Raw genomic sequence first — 19,194 nt, forward strand, 5'->3', positions numbered from 1 at the left:
TAAAACAAAATCAAAATAAAAATCCAATTTCAGATAAACAATATACAGGGGCAGGGTTAGGGTGTAACACTCTCTCTTGTAGGCCTCCAAGAGATGTGTTTGCTAAGCGGAATTAGAGTTCTTTCATAGTATTTTAGAGACTGCAAAAATCGCTTTTACATTGCCAATTAAAACTAAAGAGGGGATCTGGTTAATTACAAAATCAGAGTACGCAAAATTTCCTAAACTTACTAGAAATAAAAATTTCCTGATAGACCTGTCTGTCTTTAAAAATTCGTATAAAATCCAGTTCAACGATTCAAAAAAATATTCTTTGTAATCTGGAAACTAGACATCTAGGGCTTCACGTTCATATAAAATAATAGTGATTTGGAGTTCGTTTTCCCCTCGAAACATAACTCACAAAATAAGAGATAAAACAGTGAAAATATCACAAACGTCCTGGCTGGTAAAAATTCGTAATAAATCGAGCTTTCAGAAGTTCTTTGCAAGGTTTATATATAATGAAACTAGACACCTGGGGCTACGCGTGCATATAAATTATAAGACAATCGGAGGTCCGTAGCCACAGTACGACAACCTACAAAGTGCTCGCAAAGACTTTTCAAAACTCAGCATTTAGATAACACGTCAAAATCCTTTTCGCAAACGTTTCAACATCTGTTCCCTTAATACTTGTTGGTCATAAAATCGTAATGCAATAATAAAATCATAGTTCACATTAATAAAAGCTTCTCAATTTCATACAGTCATCCATAAAATATCACATCAATAGCAGCATGCCCAAAACAGTAGAAGCCAACAACAAATATCCAAGTCCTCAAAATCTTTTACGTCCTCCTGCCATTTTGTAAAAATAGCAGCCCCAAAGGGGTGAGAGAAATCCCAGTAGTGTGGCAACAAAACCAATAATGCAACAGTATTAAACTAGGCACAAAATTATAAACAGTCGCTTCAAACATGAAATCCTTTTCATCATATAAATTTTTCATCATATATCCTTTTCATCATATATCATATTGCGTATATAACGCCTTCATCACGCTCATAGCACCGTCGTGCGCGTGCATACACAGTGGGAATTCCATGCAACGGCACCCTCATTTATTGAATCCCACTGTGGCCTATTCGGACGGATGCCAAGTGTCCCGGTGGTGCCTATATGATGCGTGCTCAATCACATGATCCTGTAGATAACTATTCTAAGACTCAAGACTAACATGAATTTGGTATATGCATGCCATGCTATGCTGTCATACACAAACAGAAAGACAAGTGCGGTATGATGTACGGTGCATGCATATATCATCATTTCATAACATATACTTCATGTACATTGGATGCCATACTGCCAAGCCATTCTTTCTTTTCATAACAGAATTTCCATAATCATAACATTTCCATAGGCAGAATAATTTCATCATTTATGGCAGCATAAACATAATGCACATGTGAGCAACAATTCACAATTCATACACTAGTCAATAGTCACATCAGGTAATATCGCCTAACACATACCTCGTACGTCGAAACTTACTTTACCGATTCACAACGAAATAGTCCAACGTCTGTTACGCCCTTCCTGAGCAGCAGAGAAGAAAGGAACAAATAGGAATAAAAGAGCAGAGAAAAACTAGAATTTATTAAGCTTTTTCAGAATGAATCTTCATACACTGATGTGTCCTGTTTTTATACAAGTTCTGTTACATGTATTCCATCTGTCAACAATCACAGACACGTGTCCTATGTACACAACACTTATTATATTCACCAATCACCTATTGACATTCTACTCTAACCAACTCTTCTATAAGCCACGTACTCTGACCACTCTCAACAATAAAAGTCTTTAAGCTTAGAAGATGGTACCCTCTCCCTTTGTTCTTTCTTCTTCGTAACACACCCTCCCCCATCAACCAAAACCTTGTCCGCAAGGTTTAAATTTGGATAAGCCTTGCGCAAAGCCTCTTCTTGTTCCCACGACGCATCTTCTGGAGGTGCATCTGACCATTGTATCAAAAACTCCCTCCTCTGTTGTCCATGATGCTGTACACTTCTAGTATTGAGAACAGCTAAAGGTACCTGAATGGGTCGGTTATCCACAGTGAAGGATGGCATGAAAAGTGGTTTATCTGGTTGGGGACCAATCCACGGCTTCAACATTGAAACATGAAAGGTTGAATGAATCTTACTCCCTTCGGGTAACTCCAATTGATAGGCCACCTCACTAATGACTTTGCAAATTTTGAAGGGTCCAAAAAATCTCTTAGCAAGTTTATGACAGCAACGGCGTTCCACAGATACTTGCCTATATGGTTGCAACTTCACCCATACATAATCTCCTTCTTGAAATATTTTCTCTCTTCGGTGTCTATTTGCCTGTGTTTTCATCTGGTTGCGTGCTCGTTGTAAGTTCTTCTTTAGTGTTGCTAATAAGTCATTTCTCTGACTCAACAGGGTATCCACAGCTTCAATCTTCACCATGCCTCTCGGATAAAAAGGAATCAATATGGGACTCTTGCCAAACAAAGCTTGAAAATGAGACATTCCAATTGCTGAATGAACAGCTGTGTTATAATGGAATTGGGCCCAACATAGCAGCTTGGTCCAGGAATGTGGTTGTTCATGACAGAAAATACGTAAGTATTGTTCCACATATCGATTTGTTACCTCCGTTTGACCATCCGTTTGGGGATGATAGGCTGTGCTGGTCTTCAATGTTGTGCCACTACACTTGAAAATAGCACTCCAGAATTGGGATAGGAAAATTCTATCACGATCAGAAATTAAAGATTTTGGAAAGCCATGATTTCGGACCACTAAGTCACAGAACAACTGTGCCACTTTTGCTGCAGTGAACGAGGTTGGGAGAGCTCCAAAATAAGCATATTTTGTGAGTCTATCCACAATGACCAGAATGGTTGTAAGCCCGTTAGAAGATGGTAAACTAACAATGAAATCTAAAGTTAAGTCTTCGAACACTCCATCAGGAACTGGTAATGGTTGTAACAAACCACACGGAGGTTGGGTGCTGGTCTTCATTTGTTGACACAATTGGCATTTGCTCACATACTCCTTGACACTTGTACGCATTTTGTCCCAATAAAAAGATGAAGCCAAACGAAGTAACGTTCGAAGTCCACCAGCATGGCCCCCCACTTGAGAGTCATGAGCTTCTTTCAACACTAGTGGAATCAGCTTGGATGTAGGACTCAGCAAGATCCTCTGCTTATGAAATAAAATCCCATCTTTCACCGAGATCAAAGGTATAGAACAGGGATTATCTCTTACCTTGGCATGTATCTCCAGCAAATAGCTATCCTCCCTATTTTCTATTCCCATCTGATTAATCAGATCAAAAGAAGGTTCAACTCGAATGGCATGTACCATTGCTTCTTCCTCCAGACTTCGTGAAAGCCCATCAACAACCACATTCAGCTTCCCAGGTTTATACTCTATTGTAAAAGAATATCCCATCAGTTTACACACGTACTTTTGCTGCTCTAACGTCTGTACTGTCTGAGCCAATAATTCTTTGATGCTTTTATGGTCAGTTCGTATTGTGAAATGCACGCCTAATAAGTACTGTCGCCAACGTTTCACGGCTTGTGCTATAGCATATAACTCCTTCACATATGTAGATGCAGTAGTTAACCGTGGTCCCAATCTCTTGCTAAAAAATGCTACTGGTTTCTCAAGCTGTAAGAGGACTGCCCCAACTCCTGTATTGGAAGCATCGGTTTCTAATACAAAAGGCACTTTGAAATTCGGTAAGATTAATACTGGTGTGGTCACCATGGCATGTTTCAATTGTTCAAAAGCCTGCTGAGTTTCTGCAGACCAAAGAAATGCTCCTTGCTTCAACAAATCGGTCAATGGTGCAGCTATCATTGCGTATTGCCTCACAAAACGTCGATAATACCCTGTGAGTCCTAGAAAACCCCTCAATTGCCTCACGGTTTTAGGTATGGGCCAAGCAATCATTGCTTCTATTTTCTTTGGGTCAGCATGCACCCCATGCTGTGACACTTTGTGGCCTAAATACTCAATCTCTCCCACTCCAAAGACACATTTGCTCAATTTCACGAAGAAACTATGCTGGTGCAGAATCTGCAAGGTAATATGTAAATGCTGGAGATGCTCATCAGGTCCTCTACTGTAGACCAATATACATCAAAGAAAACGATGATGAACCTGCGAAGAAAAGGTCGAAACAACTGATTCATCACAGCTTGAAAGGTACTTGGGGCATTTGTCAAGCCAAATGGCATGACCAAATATTCATAATGCCCCTCATGTGTCCTAAATGCAGTTTTAGGAATATCCCGCGGCAGCATCCTGATTTGGTGGTACCCGACCCTCAGATCCAGCTTCGAAAACGTTGAAGAACCCCCCCAATTCATCCATCAATTCATCAATGGTGGGCATGGGAAAACGATCCTGGATGGTGATCTTGTTTAGAGCCCGATAATCCACACACATCCTCCATGTGCCATCCTGTTTTTTCACTAACAGAACTGGGGATGAATATGGACTCGTACTGTGCTTAATAAAGCCAGAAGCCATCAAGTCTGTCACCTGCCTTTCAATTTCTTCCTTCTGGTAATGACCATATCTGTATGGTCTCACATGAACCGGTCTACTGCCTTGCTCTACATTAATGGCATGATCCATATTGCGAACAGGAGGTAATGCATTCGGTATAGCAAAAACAGATTGGTATTTCAACAGTAACTGCCAAAGCGAGTCATCAACCGAAGCTTTTAAATTCATTAAATCAACACTGACCTCAGATACAACACCAGTTATAGGCTTTTCTTGCATTGTCCAGCATTCAGCTTGTCTCCTATTCTTTGTTTCCCCAAAGTCATGTGCCTTGGTAGCTGACAATCTGACCTCCTTGCTCCTCCATGTGAATTCCATCACCATGTTTTTGTAATCATGGGTAACTGTCCCCAACTGTTCCAACCAACACATTCCTAAAATGACTCCAAGGTTTGCCAGATTGAGCACCCACAAGTCCACCAAGAAGATTTCCCCTTGTAACTGCAATTTGACAGCTTTGCATTTGTGATCACAAACCAGAAACTCCCCATTACCAAGAAACACCCTCATCCTCTTGATACGAATCATAGGTAGTTCTAACTCCAATGCCAGCTCCTTCTTTACAAAATTGTGCGTGCTTCCCGTGTCCACTAACACCGTTGTTTTCGTACCATGTATGTCAGCCACAAAATTAAAGGCCTTAGACATTGATCCTTCAGTTAAAGAATGTAATGCTGCGTCTTCCTGAGGTATAGGTTGAGAGTTCCAAACAATTTCTTCCCCTTCAGCTCCCTCTTCATCGGTGTCATCCCTCACCATTATCAACATCTTACTGGGGCACCTATGCTTGGAAGTCCATTTTTCGTCACATGTATAACACAGACCTAGCTCCCTTTTCTTACTCATTTCTTCATTTGATAACTTCTTAAAGGGAACGGAAGACCCTACAGAAGCCTTGTTGACAGACGTGGAAGCTGTACCAGAGACAGCAGGAGCTGTTGAATTTGAACTCTGTCCTCCATGAAGCTCATTCGTTGAATATGAACGAAACTGACTCTTCTTTGGTCCCGAATTTAAAGACACCCGTAAACCTGAGTAATGTGAATCGTACACTACTGCCAATTCCATGGCTTGTTGCAACGATTTTGGGTCATGAATCTCCAGCGCTCTCCTCAAATCAGGTGTCAGACCAGAGACAAAAAAACTTAACAATAATTCCTCATTAAGATTTTGTGTCTGATTCATCAATTTTTCGAACTCAAACAGATAATCTTTCAATGTACCTGTCTGTGATAACTTTGACAAGTTCCCTGTCACACGTTTCTGAGGAATAACTGCAAAACGTTGACGCAAAGCTGTTGTGAACTCGGACCACCCACGAATGGTTCCGCTTCTATACTTCCATTGAAACCACGAAGACGCTTGTCCCTCCATACGTAACCCAGCGAGTTGCACTTGTAATTCCGGTGGAACCCTTTGCAAATCAAAGAAAAGTTTCGTTTTGAAGATCCATTTATCAGGGTTTGTACCGTCAAATAAGGGAATCTCCATTTTAACGAACTTCAACAACGATCTGGGATCTCCCATCTCTCTGTGACCCATAGGGTTCTGCAAATTTCCCGTGTCCGACAAAACAGGTTGTGTAAATGGTTCTTGATGGGATTCCGGTGAATTTCCTGGCCGTGCGTGAAGAGACCCCACAGACTCATTCAATTGTTTCATTTGAGCAACCATCAATGATATTTGAGATTGTGATTCCTCAAAACGTTGATTCAAGGCTTGAACCACCTCCGCCAAATCTTGAACCCGCATCATGAAAAGTCCACGAATGAAAGCACCAATGTTACGCCCTTCCTGAGCAGCAGAGAAGAGAGGAACAAATAGGAATAAAAGAGCAGAGAAAAACTAGAATTTATTAAGCTTTTTCAGAATGAATCTTCATACACTGATGTGTCCTGTTTTTATACAAGTTCTGTTACATGTATTCCATCTGTCAACAATCACAGACACGTGTCCTATGTACACAACACTTATTATATTCACCAATCACCTATTGACATTCTACTCTAACCAACTCTTATATAAGCCACGTACTCTGACCACTCTCAACAATAAAAGTCTTTAAGCTTAGAAGATGGTACCCTCTCCCTTTGTTCTTTCTTCTTCGTAACAACGTCTCAAGGATTTTTCGCACCTAATTTACAGTATAATAAATCAGTGTACATTCAATTTATTCAACCAAATTCCCAAGCTTAAGTTCCCTATGATATTCGGCCAAATGTTCCTTTTCTAAAAATCATTTTTAACTCTTATTTAATTCTTTTTAACGCTAAACAGCGAGGGCAAACAGTGATCACTTCAACGTAAAATAGTGACAAAACAGTGGCGTTTTTATTTAAAAACAGTGAGCAAACAGTGAACGTTTTCACTTAAAAACAGTGAGCAACAGTGAACGTTTTCACTTAAAAAAATATTGAGCAAACAACGAACGTTTTCACTAAAGAATATAGTGAGCAAACAGTGAACGTTTTTACTTAAAACAGTGAGCAACAGTAAACGTTTTCACCTAAAAAAATATTGAGGAAACAGCGAACGTTTTCACTAAAGAATACAGTGAGCAAACAGTGAACGTTTTCACTTAAAACAGTGAGCAACAGTGAACGTTTTCACTTAAAAAAATATTGAGCAAACAGCGAACGTTTTCACTAAAGAATACAGTGAGCAAACAGTGAACGTTTTCACTTAAAACAGTGAGCAAACAGTGAGCATTTTTACTTAAAACAGTGAGCGAAACAGTGAGCATTTTTACTCAAAACAGTGAGCGAAACAGTGAGCATTTCTTAACAACGTTCTTCAGCAAACAGTGAATAAAATCAACATGCAATAACGATTTTATTTTGGAAAACAGTGAGCATTTTTCAGTGAAACAGTGAGTGTCTTTCTAACACATATATTCCATAAGGTGTGCTAAAAATTAGTGAGTTGTCTCACAACATATTTCGCAAAAAGAGAGCATCAAAATCACCACATAGCAACGTTTTTCTAAAAATAAGCGTACATGCTTTCAACCTAAGCTCAAATAACATACAGTGGCTGAATCAAAGGAACAAGGAACTAGAAAGCTACTTCTTAAGCACATATGCCAACCGACCACTAGATGTAGGATAAGTTAAGGTTAAGAATCTTACCTCCTTGAAGCTCACGCGCCTAGTGACTCACTTGAGAACAATCTCTAACCTTCCTAAGCTTCTAAGGAAGAAGTCCAGCCCTCCAAGTAGCTGGCCTTGCGCACAAAGAGGAGGAAAACGTTTGCTTAATTTAGAGCCTTCATACAATGGAACCTCATCATAAAAAAAATCAAGGAGATGGAACCATACATTACCTCTTTGTCCTATAGACTTCGGCTGAGAAGGAAGACCCAAGAAAATGGAAGACTAGATGTTAATGACTCCCTAGATGTCCACGGTTTAGAGGTAGGAGGTTTATGAGGTTGAGTCTCTTTGATGTTTCCTAACTTCACGGTTTATGGAGGAGGAGAAGGAATGGAATAAGTTTGAGTTCTTGTTCTTCTCCCTAAGGTGCCACTACAAAAAATCATGTGATTTGTGGAGGTTATATTTGCAAATAGTGGAGGTCTTTGACCCCCACAAAATATATTTGTGGGGGTTCCCCAAAACGTCAGTATTGCATGCGTCACAACATATTTTGTGGGGGTTTTGTGTGCAACGACACTATTTGTTAAAGTATTTTTTGGAGGTTTCGAACCCCCACAAATGTTGCAATTTCTGGCATTCTTCAACCTCCACAATATTTTTAATTTTCTGTAGGTTAAAAACCTCCACAAAATGTTGCAATTTCTAGCATTCTTCAACCTCCACAATATTTTTGATTTTCTGTAGGTTAAAAACCTCCACAAAATGTTGCAATTTCTAGCATTCTTCAACATCCACAAAATGTTTCACTTCCTGGAAGGTGTAAAATGCCACAATTTATTTAGTAATTTTGGCATTCCTAAATTTTTGCCACAATTTCTGGTGTAAATTGCCTATATTTATATGGTCGGTCAGCTTGAATACATCACTTTACTTAAGTAAAGAAGAAGCCAATAGTTACCTAAGAGTGTTATGATATTGTATAAATCTTTTTTCAATCAATCACGGAAAATACATAAAGATATGATCATAGGAACTGTAGGTTATGCTTCTTTTTTTGCAACTCATATATATAACAGGGGTACAACCCAAGGTGCACCAAATTCTCTTTTGCATTCAAATATAAAGTTGATTCTATGAGTATACCTCTATAAATGGTACACATTCAAAAAAGATAAAGTTGATAGTAAACAAGAAAGAGTATGAAATTTACAATTATCCAAAACAAGAAACTTAAAATAAACCATCTTAAAGCTACAAAATCCAAGAGTCTTTAATGATGTTGACCATCAAATGGCACTATTATGCGTTGACCATCATTCATCTCAAACACACTTGATGTTGTCAATTGAATTTTCTTTTCATTTCCTTCTTCATCTATTAAAACAGATCTTAGTTAGCTTAAATGATAATATAATAATCATTACTTACTTAAAAAAAATTACCTATAGCTTGCACAATCCATTTCCTACTGGACTCACGTCCTACATGAGATGGACGATTTAGAAAATTATTCTTTAAAAGTTTTCCTTTAAGGCATGACTAAATTGCTTTAGGAAAAATATGAAGGCTTTAGGCTTTGTTACTTCCCCTGTTAAAATATTTCAACATTCCATCAGTGTAAATGGCAACAGACATAATATATTAATCTAAAACTTAAAGCATTATCACGAGCAACAGACCATTAAGATTACAAAGATCAGAGTTACACTTTAGCATACTCTATGGAATGAGAAATCTAACTACAACAATTAGTTAAAAGATCAAATAAATGAAATTTTGATTCTTCCTTATTATATAAATGCTAAGATTTCATTCTTCCTTATTCACTGAAATTTTGGTTTTACATGAATTATATTGAGATAAAATATACTTAAGCATTAGATGAAAGGTGACTAAAAGATCAAACCCCCCTGACTTCCGAAGATGAAAGGTGACTAATGACAAAGAAATGAAAATTGAAAGAAACAAGAAAAGAAATTAGCCACTAAATGAATGTAATGATACAGAATTCTAGTTTAAATTCAGGCAAAATGAGGGAAATAAAGAAGGTGGACTTTTAGGCAACTAGTTGTCTTATTTAAAGCACAAAGGTTATGCATAAGAAAATGCATGTCATGGTATGCAGAGCATGGTAAAGATCGTTAGAAATACTCAATAGATAGTGCGTTTTTTATCGTTAGTAGTGGCATCCTGAAATGCACCGCTGGTTTTGTTTCATGAAAAAAGTTCAATTATTTTTCACATCAAGATCTTTAAATTGAATAATCACTCACATTGAAACAAACATGCAAATTCAAAATATGAATTGTGTGTGTATGTCCGTAATTCGTTCATGGAAGCTCATTCATCCTTCTAAGTTAACATTCTGTATATTAATTAATAAAAATTTGCCATCAAAATAAGCAGTATGTATATATCCAATTACCTCTCTTTCAAGGTCATGCTCACCGTTAAGAAGATTAGAGAAAGGTTTAGACTCTCTTGTGGCCTATCAATTGTTGGGTTTTTAAACTTTATTTGAATAAAAGAAAATAGAAAATGAAAGGTTTTTTTTGGTGAAGAGGTGTGTCTCTTAGGAATTTGTTAGTGGACATTAATGAGTTTAAAGTTTTTAAGAAGTAGTCATTAATGTGTTTAGATTTCCTAAGTTAGTCATTAGTATTTCTAGTTATTTGCTATTGCTTTTAAATAGTACCATGTAAATCATTTGAATGCAAGGCTTGAATGTTAAAAGATATACAAAGAGGTATATTCAGAGAACTCCTTGTGTGTTTCAAGTGTTTGTGAGAAACACCATTAGAGGACCTGTGATTCACAAATTGGTATAAGAGCTTGAGTTATGGAGAGTGTGAGCACTTCCAGTATGTCGTTGCCCCGCCTGACAAAGGCGAATTACGTGAATTGGAGTATCCAGATGAAGGCGTTGCTCGGATCCCAGGATGCTTGGGATGTTGTTCAGGACGGTTTTGCTGAACCTGCAACTACCGCAGGATACTCAGCAGCTCAAACCAAGGCGTTGAAAGAGACGCGTGCGAAGGACAAGTCAGCCTTATACACGCTTTTCCGAGCTGTAGACGAGTCCGGATTTGAGAAGATAGCAGGAGCAACGACGTCTAAGGAAGCATGGGACATCTTGGAAAATGTCTATAAAGGTGCTGACCGAGTAAAGCAGGTCCGACTTCAAACTCTACGTGGCGAGTTGGAAGGCATGAAGATGAAAGATTCAGAGGGTGTATCCGAGTTCATCACCCGCGTTCAAGCCGTGGTGAATCAGTTAAAGCAGAATAGTGAGGAATTATATGAGACTAGAGTTGTTGAAAAGATTCTCCGGTCGTTGACCGACGACTTCGAAAATGTGGTATGTGCAATTGAGGAGTCGAAGGACTTGGCTACGCTTTCTGTTGAAGAGCTAGCAGGTTCCCTTGAGGCGCATGAGCAGCGCAAGAAGAAGAAAAATGAGGAGTCGCTGGAGCAAGCACTCCAGACAAAAGCAACCATTAAAGATGAGAAGGCGCTCTATTCTCAAAATGTCTGAGGTAGAGGTCGTGGACGAGCTGGACGTAGAAGTGGCCGAGGTGGTCGTGGCTGAGGTTATGAGGTGAGAAATGAAGAAAGAGCTGAGTCGAGTCAGAGAGGAAGAGGACGTGGCCGAGGTGGAAGAGGCCGGTGGTCAAATCAAACAAATGTGGAATGTTACAAGTGTGGCAAGTATGGCCATTACTCGAGAGATTGCAACTCGGACAAGTGTTACAACTGTGGCCGAGTTGGGCATTTCGCTAAGGATTGCCGAGATGAAAGAAGAGTTGACGAGGCTTCAAACCTCGCTGTAGAAGGAGATGGAGGAGTTCTTATGCTAGCCCATGGTGAAACCAGTTCAAAGAATGAGACGAAGTGGTATTTGGATACCGGTGCCAGTAATCACATGTGTGGTTACAAACACTTGTTTAAGGAGTTGAAGACGGTGGAAGGCGGACATGTCTCTTTTGGAGACGCGTCCAAAATTGAAGTAAAGGGCCGAGGTACGATCTGTTTCTTGCAAAAGGATGGACGAGTTGGTATAATCCGGGACGTGTATTACGTGCCCGAGCTCAAAAGTAACATATTGAGCATTGGACAGCTGATGGAGAAGGGTTACTCGGTTCTAATGACAGACCGAGTTCTACTGTTGAAAGACAAACAAGGGCGTCTGATAGCCCGAGTTCAGATGGAAAAGAACAGAATGTACAAGTAGAGTCTAAGGAGCATGGAGGTCGGCTATCTGCAAGCCGGGGTAGAAGATAAGATGGACTTGTGGCATAGACGGTTTGGACACCTTCATTATGGTGGTCTGACCGAGATGATGAAGAAGGACATGGTAGTGGGACTACCGAAGATTAATTCTGAAGGAAGATTTTGCGAGGACTGCGTTTTGGGAAAACATGCGAGAAGCCCATTCCAAAGGATGGCGAGATACCGAGCTAGGCAGCCTCTGGAGTTGATACATACCGACCTGTGTGGACCCATTACTCCGGGGTCCTTCAGTGGTAAGAAATATTTTGTAACCTTTATTGATGACTTTAGTCGAAAGACTTGGGTATATTTTTTGAAGGAAAAATCCGAGGTGCTAGAGGCATTCAGGAGTTTTAAAACAATGATAGAGAATGGTACTGGAAGATACATCAAGTCGGTCCGCTCAGACCGAGGTGGGGAGTACTTGTCAACAGCTTTCAAGAAGTATTGTGAAGAACATGGGATAAGGCGATTCCTGACCGCTCCGTACTCGCCCCAGCAGAATGGAGTAGCTGAGAGAAAGAACCGGACTATCCTGGATATGGTCCGATCTATACTGAAAACGAAGAACATGCCAAAGGAGTTCTGGGGAGAAGTCGTGCAATGTGCCGTGTACGTGCAAAACCGATGTCCGCACTCAAGTGTGAGTGATAAAACTCCACAAGAAGCATGGAGTGGTCTAAAGCCATCAGTGGCTCATTTCAAGATTTTTGGTAGTGTTGCGTATGCACACATACCGGATCAATTGAGGACAAAGCTAGAAGATAAAAGTAAGAAGTATGTGTTTATTGGCTATGATGAGAAGACGAAAGGGGTACAAGTTGCTGGACCCCGTCAATAAAAAGGTGTTGGTGAGCCGAGATGTAAAAGTGAATGAGGAAGATGGATAGGACTGGAGTAGTCCATCCGGGGTCAATATGGAACCCGGACTAAAATCAATTGAGGTCGGACAACCTTCGACCCGGATTCCTGAGAATCCGAATGACTCAGATAGTGATGAAGAGCAGAGACAACCGAGATTGAGGAGTCTACAAGATTTGTATGATTCCACCAGTGAAGCACACTTGGTATGTCTGTTGGCAGATTCTGAAGAAGTAAGTTTTGAAGAAGCAATCCGAGATGAGAAATGGCTATCAGCCATGGAGGAGGAAATAAAGGCGATAGAAAAGAACAAGACGTAGGAGTTAGCCGAGCTGCCCAGAGGAAGTCGGCCCATTGGTGTGAAATGGGTCTACAAGAAGAAAATGAACGCTAAGGGGGAGATCGAAAGATATAAAGCCCGGCTAGTGGCGAAAGGGTATAGGCAGAAGGCCGGCATTGATTATGACGAGGTGTTCGCACCCGTAGCAAGAATGGAGACAATCAGGCTGTTGATCTCTCAAGCAGCCCAATTCGGATGGCCGATCTATCAGATGGATGTGAAGTTGGCATTCTTAAATGGAGTACTCGAAGAGGAGGTATATCTGGAACAACCTCCGGGATTCATGAAAGCCGGACAAGAAAGAAAAGTGTTGAGACTGAAGAAAGCTTTGTATGGATTGAAGCAGGCCCCAAGAGCCTGGAACACAAGAATTGACAATTACTTCAAGAAGGATGGACTTGAACAATGTCCATATGAACATGCATTATATGTGAAGAAGAAAGGAGGTAAAATTCTACTTGTTGCTCTATATGTTGATGATCTGATTTTCTTGGGTAATGATGAAGGGATGATTCAAGATTTTAAGAAGAAGATGACGAAGGAGTTCAAGATGACGGATCTCGGTCTGATGAGGTATTTTCTTGGTCTGGAGGTCAGACAAGACAAATCCGGGATCTTCGTCTCTCAGGAAGCCTATGCAAAAGGAATTTTAGAGAAGTTTAAAATGACAGACTGCAACCCGGTTTCAACGCCAATGGAACCCGGGTTGAAACTTTCAAAGTATGATGGAGGAGAGAGAGTTGATCCGAGTTACTACCGAAGTCTAGTTGGAAGTCTAAGGTACTTGACGTGTACGAGGCCGGATCTGTGTCTGAGTGTTGGGATCATAAGTCGATTTAGGGAAGACCCGGGGTGCACTCACTGGAAGGCGGCTAAGAGAATTCTGAGATATGTGAAGGGAACAATCTCACAAGGACTTCATTACTCGAAGTCGGACAAATACAAGTTGACGAGTTATTCAGACAGTGATTGGTGCGGAGATGTTGATGATAGAAAGAGCACGGCTGGCTATGTGTTTTTCATGGAAAACACGGCTTTCACGTGGGTATCAAAAAAGGAACCCATTGTGACCCTGTCTACATGTGAAGCCGAGTATGTTGCGGCATCTTGGTGTGTTTGCCATGCAATATGGCTAAGGAATTTACTAAGCAAGCTGGAGCAAGGGCAAGTCGGCGCAACCGAAATCCGAGTTGACAACAAGTCTGCGATCGAGTTAGCAAGGAACCCGGTCAATCATGAGAGGAGCAAGCATATTGATGTCAGGTTTCATTTCATCCGAGATCAAGTCAAAGAAGGAAAAGTGGAGCTCACTCATGTTGCAAGCCGAGATCAAGTTGGAGATATTTTTACAAAGCCCATGCCGACGTTGTTGTTTGAAAATTGCAAGAAGAAGATGGGAATGAAGGATGGTAGAGATATTAAAGTTTAAGGAGGAGTTTTGTTGGGTTTTTAAACTTTATTTGAATAAAAGAAAATAGAAAATGAAAGGTTTTATTTGGTGAAGAGGTGTGTCTCTTATGAATTTGTTAGTGGACATTAATGAGTTTAAAGTTTTTAAGAAGTAGTCATTAATGTGTTTAGATTTCCTAAGTTAGTCATTAGTATTTATAGTTATTTGCTATTGCTTTTAAATAGTACCATGTAAATCATTTGAATGCAAGGCTTGAATGTTAAAAGATATACAATGAGGTATATTCAGAGAACTCCTTGTGTGTTTCAAGTGTTTGTGAGAAACACAATTAGAGGATCTGTGATTCACATCAATGTGCTCACGGTTCTAAAGGTGAGAAGAGGAGGAAGTGGCTGAGTTGTTTTCTGTTTTGCAAGAGCAACTCCTACTATAACACCTACACAATCAGCGCTCAAGTGATGATGGAATGAAGTTTAGGTGCTGATTTAAACTAGGCCAACAGAAAAATAAAACGCCTACGTCTCTCCTTTCTCTCCAACGCATGTGAGGGTTTGAGTGGTATATTTTCTAGCCAATAATAATGCATGCAAACTGCATCTCCTCACCTCCATTGGGTGCATGTCTTAAGGCTGAATAATGATAAAACAAAGCTGAAAAAGGTTAGAGTGTATGGCATGGTTTCAGCGCAGCGCATGTGACAAGGGAAAAGGAGGGGGCTGATTTGATTAAACAAAAGAGACTTTAATCAGAATTTTTCTGCACCATATTACTCTATCCTAAACGTACAAGAGAGGAAAGGTTGTGTGCAGAATTTTCTCCCAATGAAGTAACATGCAGGCTGCCTTTATTGTTTGTCATTGGTTGCATGGTTTAAAGAGGAAAAAATTGGAAGATGGAGCAAGCAACCAGCCCTCTTTTTGGACTGCATCAGCGCATGTGAGGGAGAGAAATGCTGACCACTTTTTGGAAGAAAAGACAACAACAATTCAGCCTTGTTGCCAAGCCCTAAGCGCATGTGATGGTCAATGAGAAGGAGTGATGCTGACATGTGGAGATCACCAACCAATGAAGGACTAACTTAAGGAATTTCTCTGGATATTATTGAGATAATAAACAATGGGATTTGGCTGCACCAAGACCCTCTTTACAGCCCTTGGGCTTCGGCCCACAAACATAAGAGAAGGAGACAAAAACTAAAATAACAAGCCCAATGGATCACCACTTAAAGATTATTCTAAGACATCCTAAAGTTCCACGTCTCCTAAGTATCTTTAATTTTCTATTGATCGATTTTCAATCATGCTCATATATTTTACTAGTATTTCACATGCCTAAGTTAAATTCGCATTTATTCTAATAGTTCAAGTAATTTCTCTACTTCTAACCATAAGAGTCGAAATTAAACACACATTCCATGTGATTCGAATTGTCAATCCTGCTTGTTTATACCTTATAATAATGTATATTTATATTTCCTTAATTACGTGGGATGTTACAAAATGTCTCATTTTTAAAATTAAATATTTATTTTTCATTGGAACATGAATTGGTTCCATAATCTAATTTAATTCCATCCTAGCCTATACAAGAGCATCATTCTAAAATAAATGTCCTACACCTTCCTAATCGTACTTTAAATAAGATTCTAGTTAGACAGGATGTTACATAGGGTTAGGGTTTTTTAATGGCAACAAATCAGAATGCAATTTGAAAACGAAAATTCACAATACGCAAAGCAATAAATTATAATGCAAACATGATTACATCAAAGTCATAATGAATTTTATGATGAATTAGAAATTCAAACGGAAAAAAAAGTTAACATTTCTTGAATTTCAATCAGTAAAAGGAACCCATACCGTGCGCCAAGAATAATCAAAAAGTGTTGAGATGATCGATCAAACGTGCTCAGAGAATGGACGAAATCGCACTCCAGTCACTCTTTACCCGGGTACCCCTTTGTGGGTTTTCCAAATGGGGGCTGCTGGGCTTTTAAAAAACGCTATTCGCGCAATCTACCCGGGTACCTCCATACCTACCCGGGTAAATAATTCAAGATTTTTGCAGATTGAAGAACAATACCCGAGTACCCCACTCCATACCCGGGTAGGGTTGATTTTTCAAAAAAATACCTGGGTATAGAGGGAGGTACCCGGGTAGGTTTCGTGGTCAACGGTCAAACATGGGCAGATTGGTGTTATGTTTTTTTGAAAGGTTAATTTCCCAAAATAGTTTCTAATCGAGGGCAATTTAGTAAATAATTATTAATAAAGGGCTACGGTGGTCAAAAAAACCCATATATATACCCCTATACTATAAGCATACACTTCATGCACTAAAAAAACAGCTTTCCATTTAATACAGAACAACATCTAGCTCATCTCTCTCTCTCTCTCTCTCTGTTTGCATTTTTTAGCATTCAAATCTTATTATGGCTTCTTCATTAGAAACGAAAAATGATGAAGCCAAGAACCTTAAACAAGAAGAAGGACATACACAAGAAGAAGATGGCATGCTTTTTGCCATGAACATGATGGCTTCCGTCGTGGTTCCTCTGGCGATTCGGTCCGCAATTGAGATGGGTATCTTCGACATCCTAGCCAAAGCAGGTGAAGGTGTGAAGCTCTCTGCAGAGGACATTGCAGTTCAAATTGGTGCAAAGAACCCAGAAGCAACCAAAATGTTGGATCGTCTTCTGAGGTTGTTGGCTAGTCATCACTCCATTCTATATTGCTCACTTGGTGGAGAAGCACACACAATGCTCTATTGTCTCTCCCCTTTGTCCAAGTATTTTGTGACTGATAATGATGGTGTGTCACTCGGAGCCATCTTGAACTTAAATCTGGACAAGATCCAGATGGAAAGCTGGTTAGTTTAATCGTGATGATGATAATGATATGTTTTGTCTTCTACTCTTATTATTCATTATCATCATTTATATTTTTTTTTCTTATAAATAAAATTGGTGTAATAAACTAGATGTTTAATATTAACAATGAAGTCCAACACATTTTCAAATTCATTATTCGAGGGTTAGTCATGGAGCAACATTAAATTTAACAAGTTCAAATTTAACAAAAAAAAAAAAAAAATCTCTTTTACAAAAAATGTAAAGGTAAAATTGCGTATAATTGACCTCGTATTGGGGTTTGCCCTTTTTGTGAAAATGAATGATTTGCATTGACTTACAGGACAGACTTGAAAGGAGCTATAATGGAAGGTGGTGTACCATTCAACAGGGTTTATGGCATGCATTTATTTGAGTATCTGAGTCTGGATCCCAGGTACAATGATGTTTTCAACAAAGCTATGTTTAGCGTAACCGCTATGGTCATGAAGAGGATTCTTGAGTGCTACGATGGTTTTGAGCACGTAAATACACTGGTCGATGTTGGTGGTGGTCTTGGGATCAATCTCAAACTCATTACTTCCAAATATCCTCATATCCACGGTGTTAATTTTGACTTGCCTCACGTGTTACAGCATGCCCCTATCTATGCCGGTATATTTTGAACGTCATTTAATTTATTTGTTGCAAATCCTAACTCGGAAGAAAATTATATATACAAGCCTTTACAATTTTTGAATATTATGAGTTGAATTATTTAATTTATTTTAATGTTGCAGGGGTGAAACACGAGGGAGGTGATATGTTTGAGAGTGTTCCTAATGGAGATGCCATTGTCATGAAGGTAAATTCAAGCTTTTGAAGGAATCATCCATATAATTTTTCTCAATTAATGTACAGTAATTCCCATAATTAGTTGCATGAAATTTCAATCTCAAGTGGTTTTAGGTTTATTAATTATTATTTTTTTTAAAAGAAGCCAATACAAACTTTCAATTTTTTTCCACCTTCACTCTTGTATTTTTAGGGATAACTTTATATATTCGAATTTTGAAAATGACCCGTGCTACTATTTTTCAGTGGATACTTCATGATTGGACTGATGAACAATGCTTGAAGTTGTTGAAGAATTGTCATAAGGCTATTCCCAATGATGGAAAAGTAATTGTTGTGGACCATGTTCTTCCAGCTTTGCCTGAGAATACAGCTAATGCCAAGCTTGGTTTCAAATTTGACCTTATCATGATGAATCAAACCCCAGGAGGGAGAGAACGAACCCGACAAGAATTCATGGAATTGGCATTAGGATCTGGATTTACTTGCATCAGATTCGCCTGCTTTGTCGCTGGCTTCTATGTTATGGAGTTCTTCAAGTAGACATAACTATTTTGTGTTGGCTCAATCGTTTTTGTATCAGTGCATTTTAATTAGGCAAAAGTATTTCTACGTCGTATCCTGATGAATATGTGATTGTGGCGGATGAATCTTTCTGCCACAGTTGCAGAAAAATAAAACCATTTTAATTAATGAGTTAAAGTATAATTATAGTATTTGTAGGGACTGGCTGGCGAACTGGAACATCAAGACTAGCATACTTGTTTATGGTGTTTCTGTTGTGAGTTCCATACCTATTGTTGTTACGGTTTTCTTGTTGTTTTTGTTAGGGCCTAGTACCCTTTGGTGTGCCAATAAAAAAATAATGCTTGTATCACAACCTCTTTTTTTTTTTTTTTTTTTGATAAACTGTTGTATCCCAACCTCTTTA

General features: G+C 39.2%; 2 protein-coding genes across 2 annotated transcripts; one reads left to right on the forward strand and one right to left on the reverse strand.

Moving 5' to 3' along the window:
- Positions 1-4,314: 4,314 nt before the first annotated feature.
- LOC133301690 (uncharacterized) lies at positions 4,315-6,357 on the reverse strand. The gene has a single exon (XM_061501368.1). The coding sequence runs from the start codon at positions 6,355-6,357 to the stop codon at positions 4,315-4,317; it is 2,043 nt and encodes a 680-aa protein (XP_061357352.1).
- A 10,655-nt stretch (positions 6,358-17,012) lies between these two features.
- LOC133301740 (anthranilate N-methyltransferase-like) lies at positions 17,013-18,877 on the forward strand. The gene is made up of 4 exons (XM_061501439.1): positions 17,013-17,449; positions 17,773-18,083; positions 18,209-18,273; positions 18,510-18,877. Exons 1-4 carry the CDS (start codon positions 17,013-17,015, stop codon positions 18,804-18,806), a joined length of 1,110 nt encoding a protein of 369 aa, XP_061357423.1. The 3' UTR covers positions 18,807-18,877.
- Positions 18,878-19,194: the final 317 nt, after the last annotated feature.

This window comes from Gastrolobium bilobum, unplaced genomic scaffold (genome assembly GCF_033153095.1).
Source record: "Gastrolobium bilobum isolate Gb01-03AN ecotype WA unplaced genomic scaffold, APGP_CSIRO_Gbil_v1 utg51566, whole genome shotgun sequence".
In the NCBI taxonomy this organism is placed as follows: domain Eukaryota; kingdom Viridiplantae; phylum Streptophyta; class Magnoliopsida; order Fabales; family Fabaceae; genus Gastrolobium; species Gastrolobium bilobum.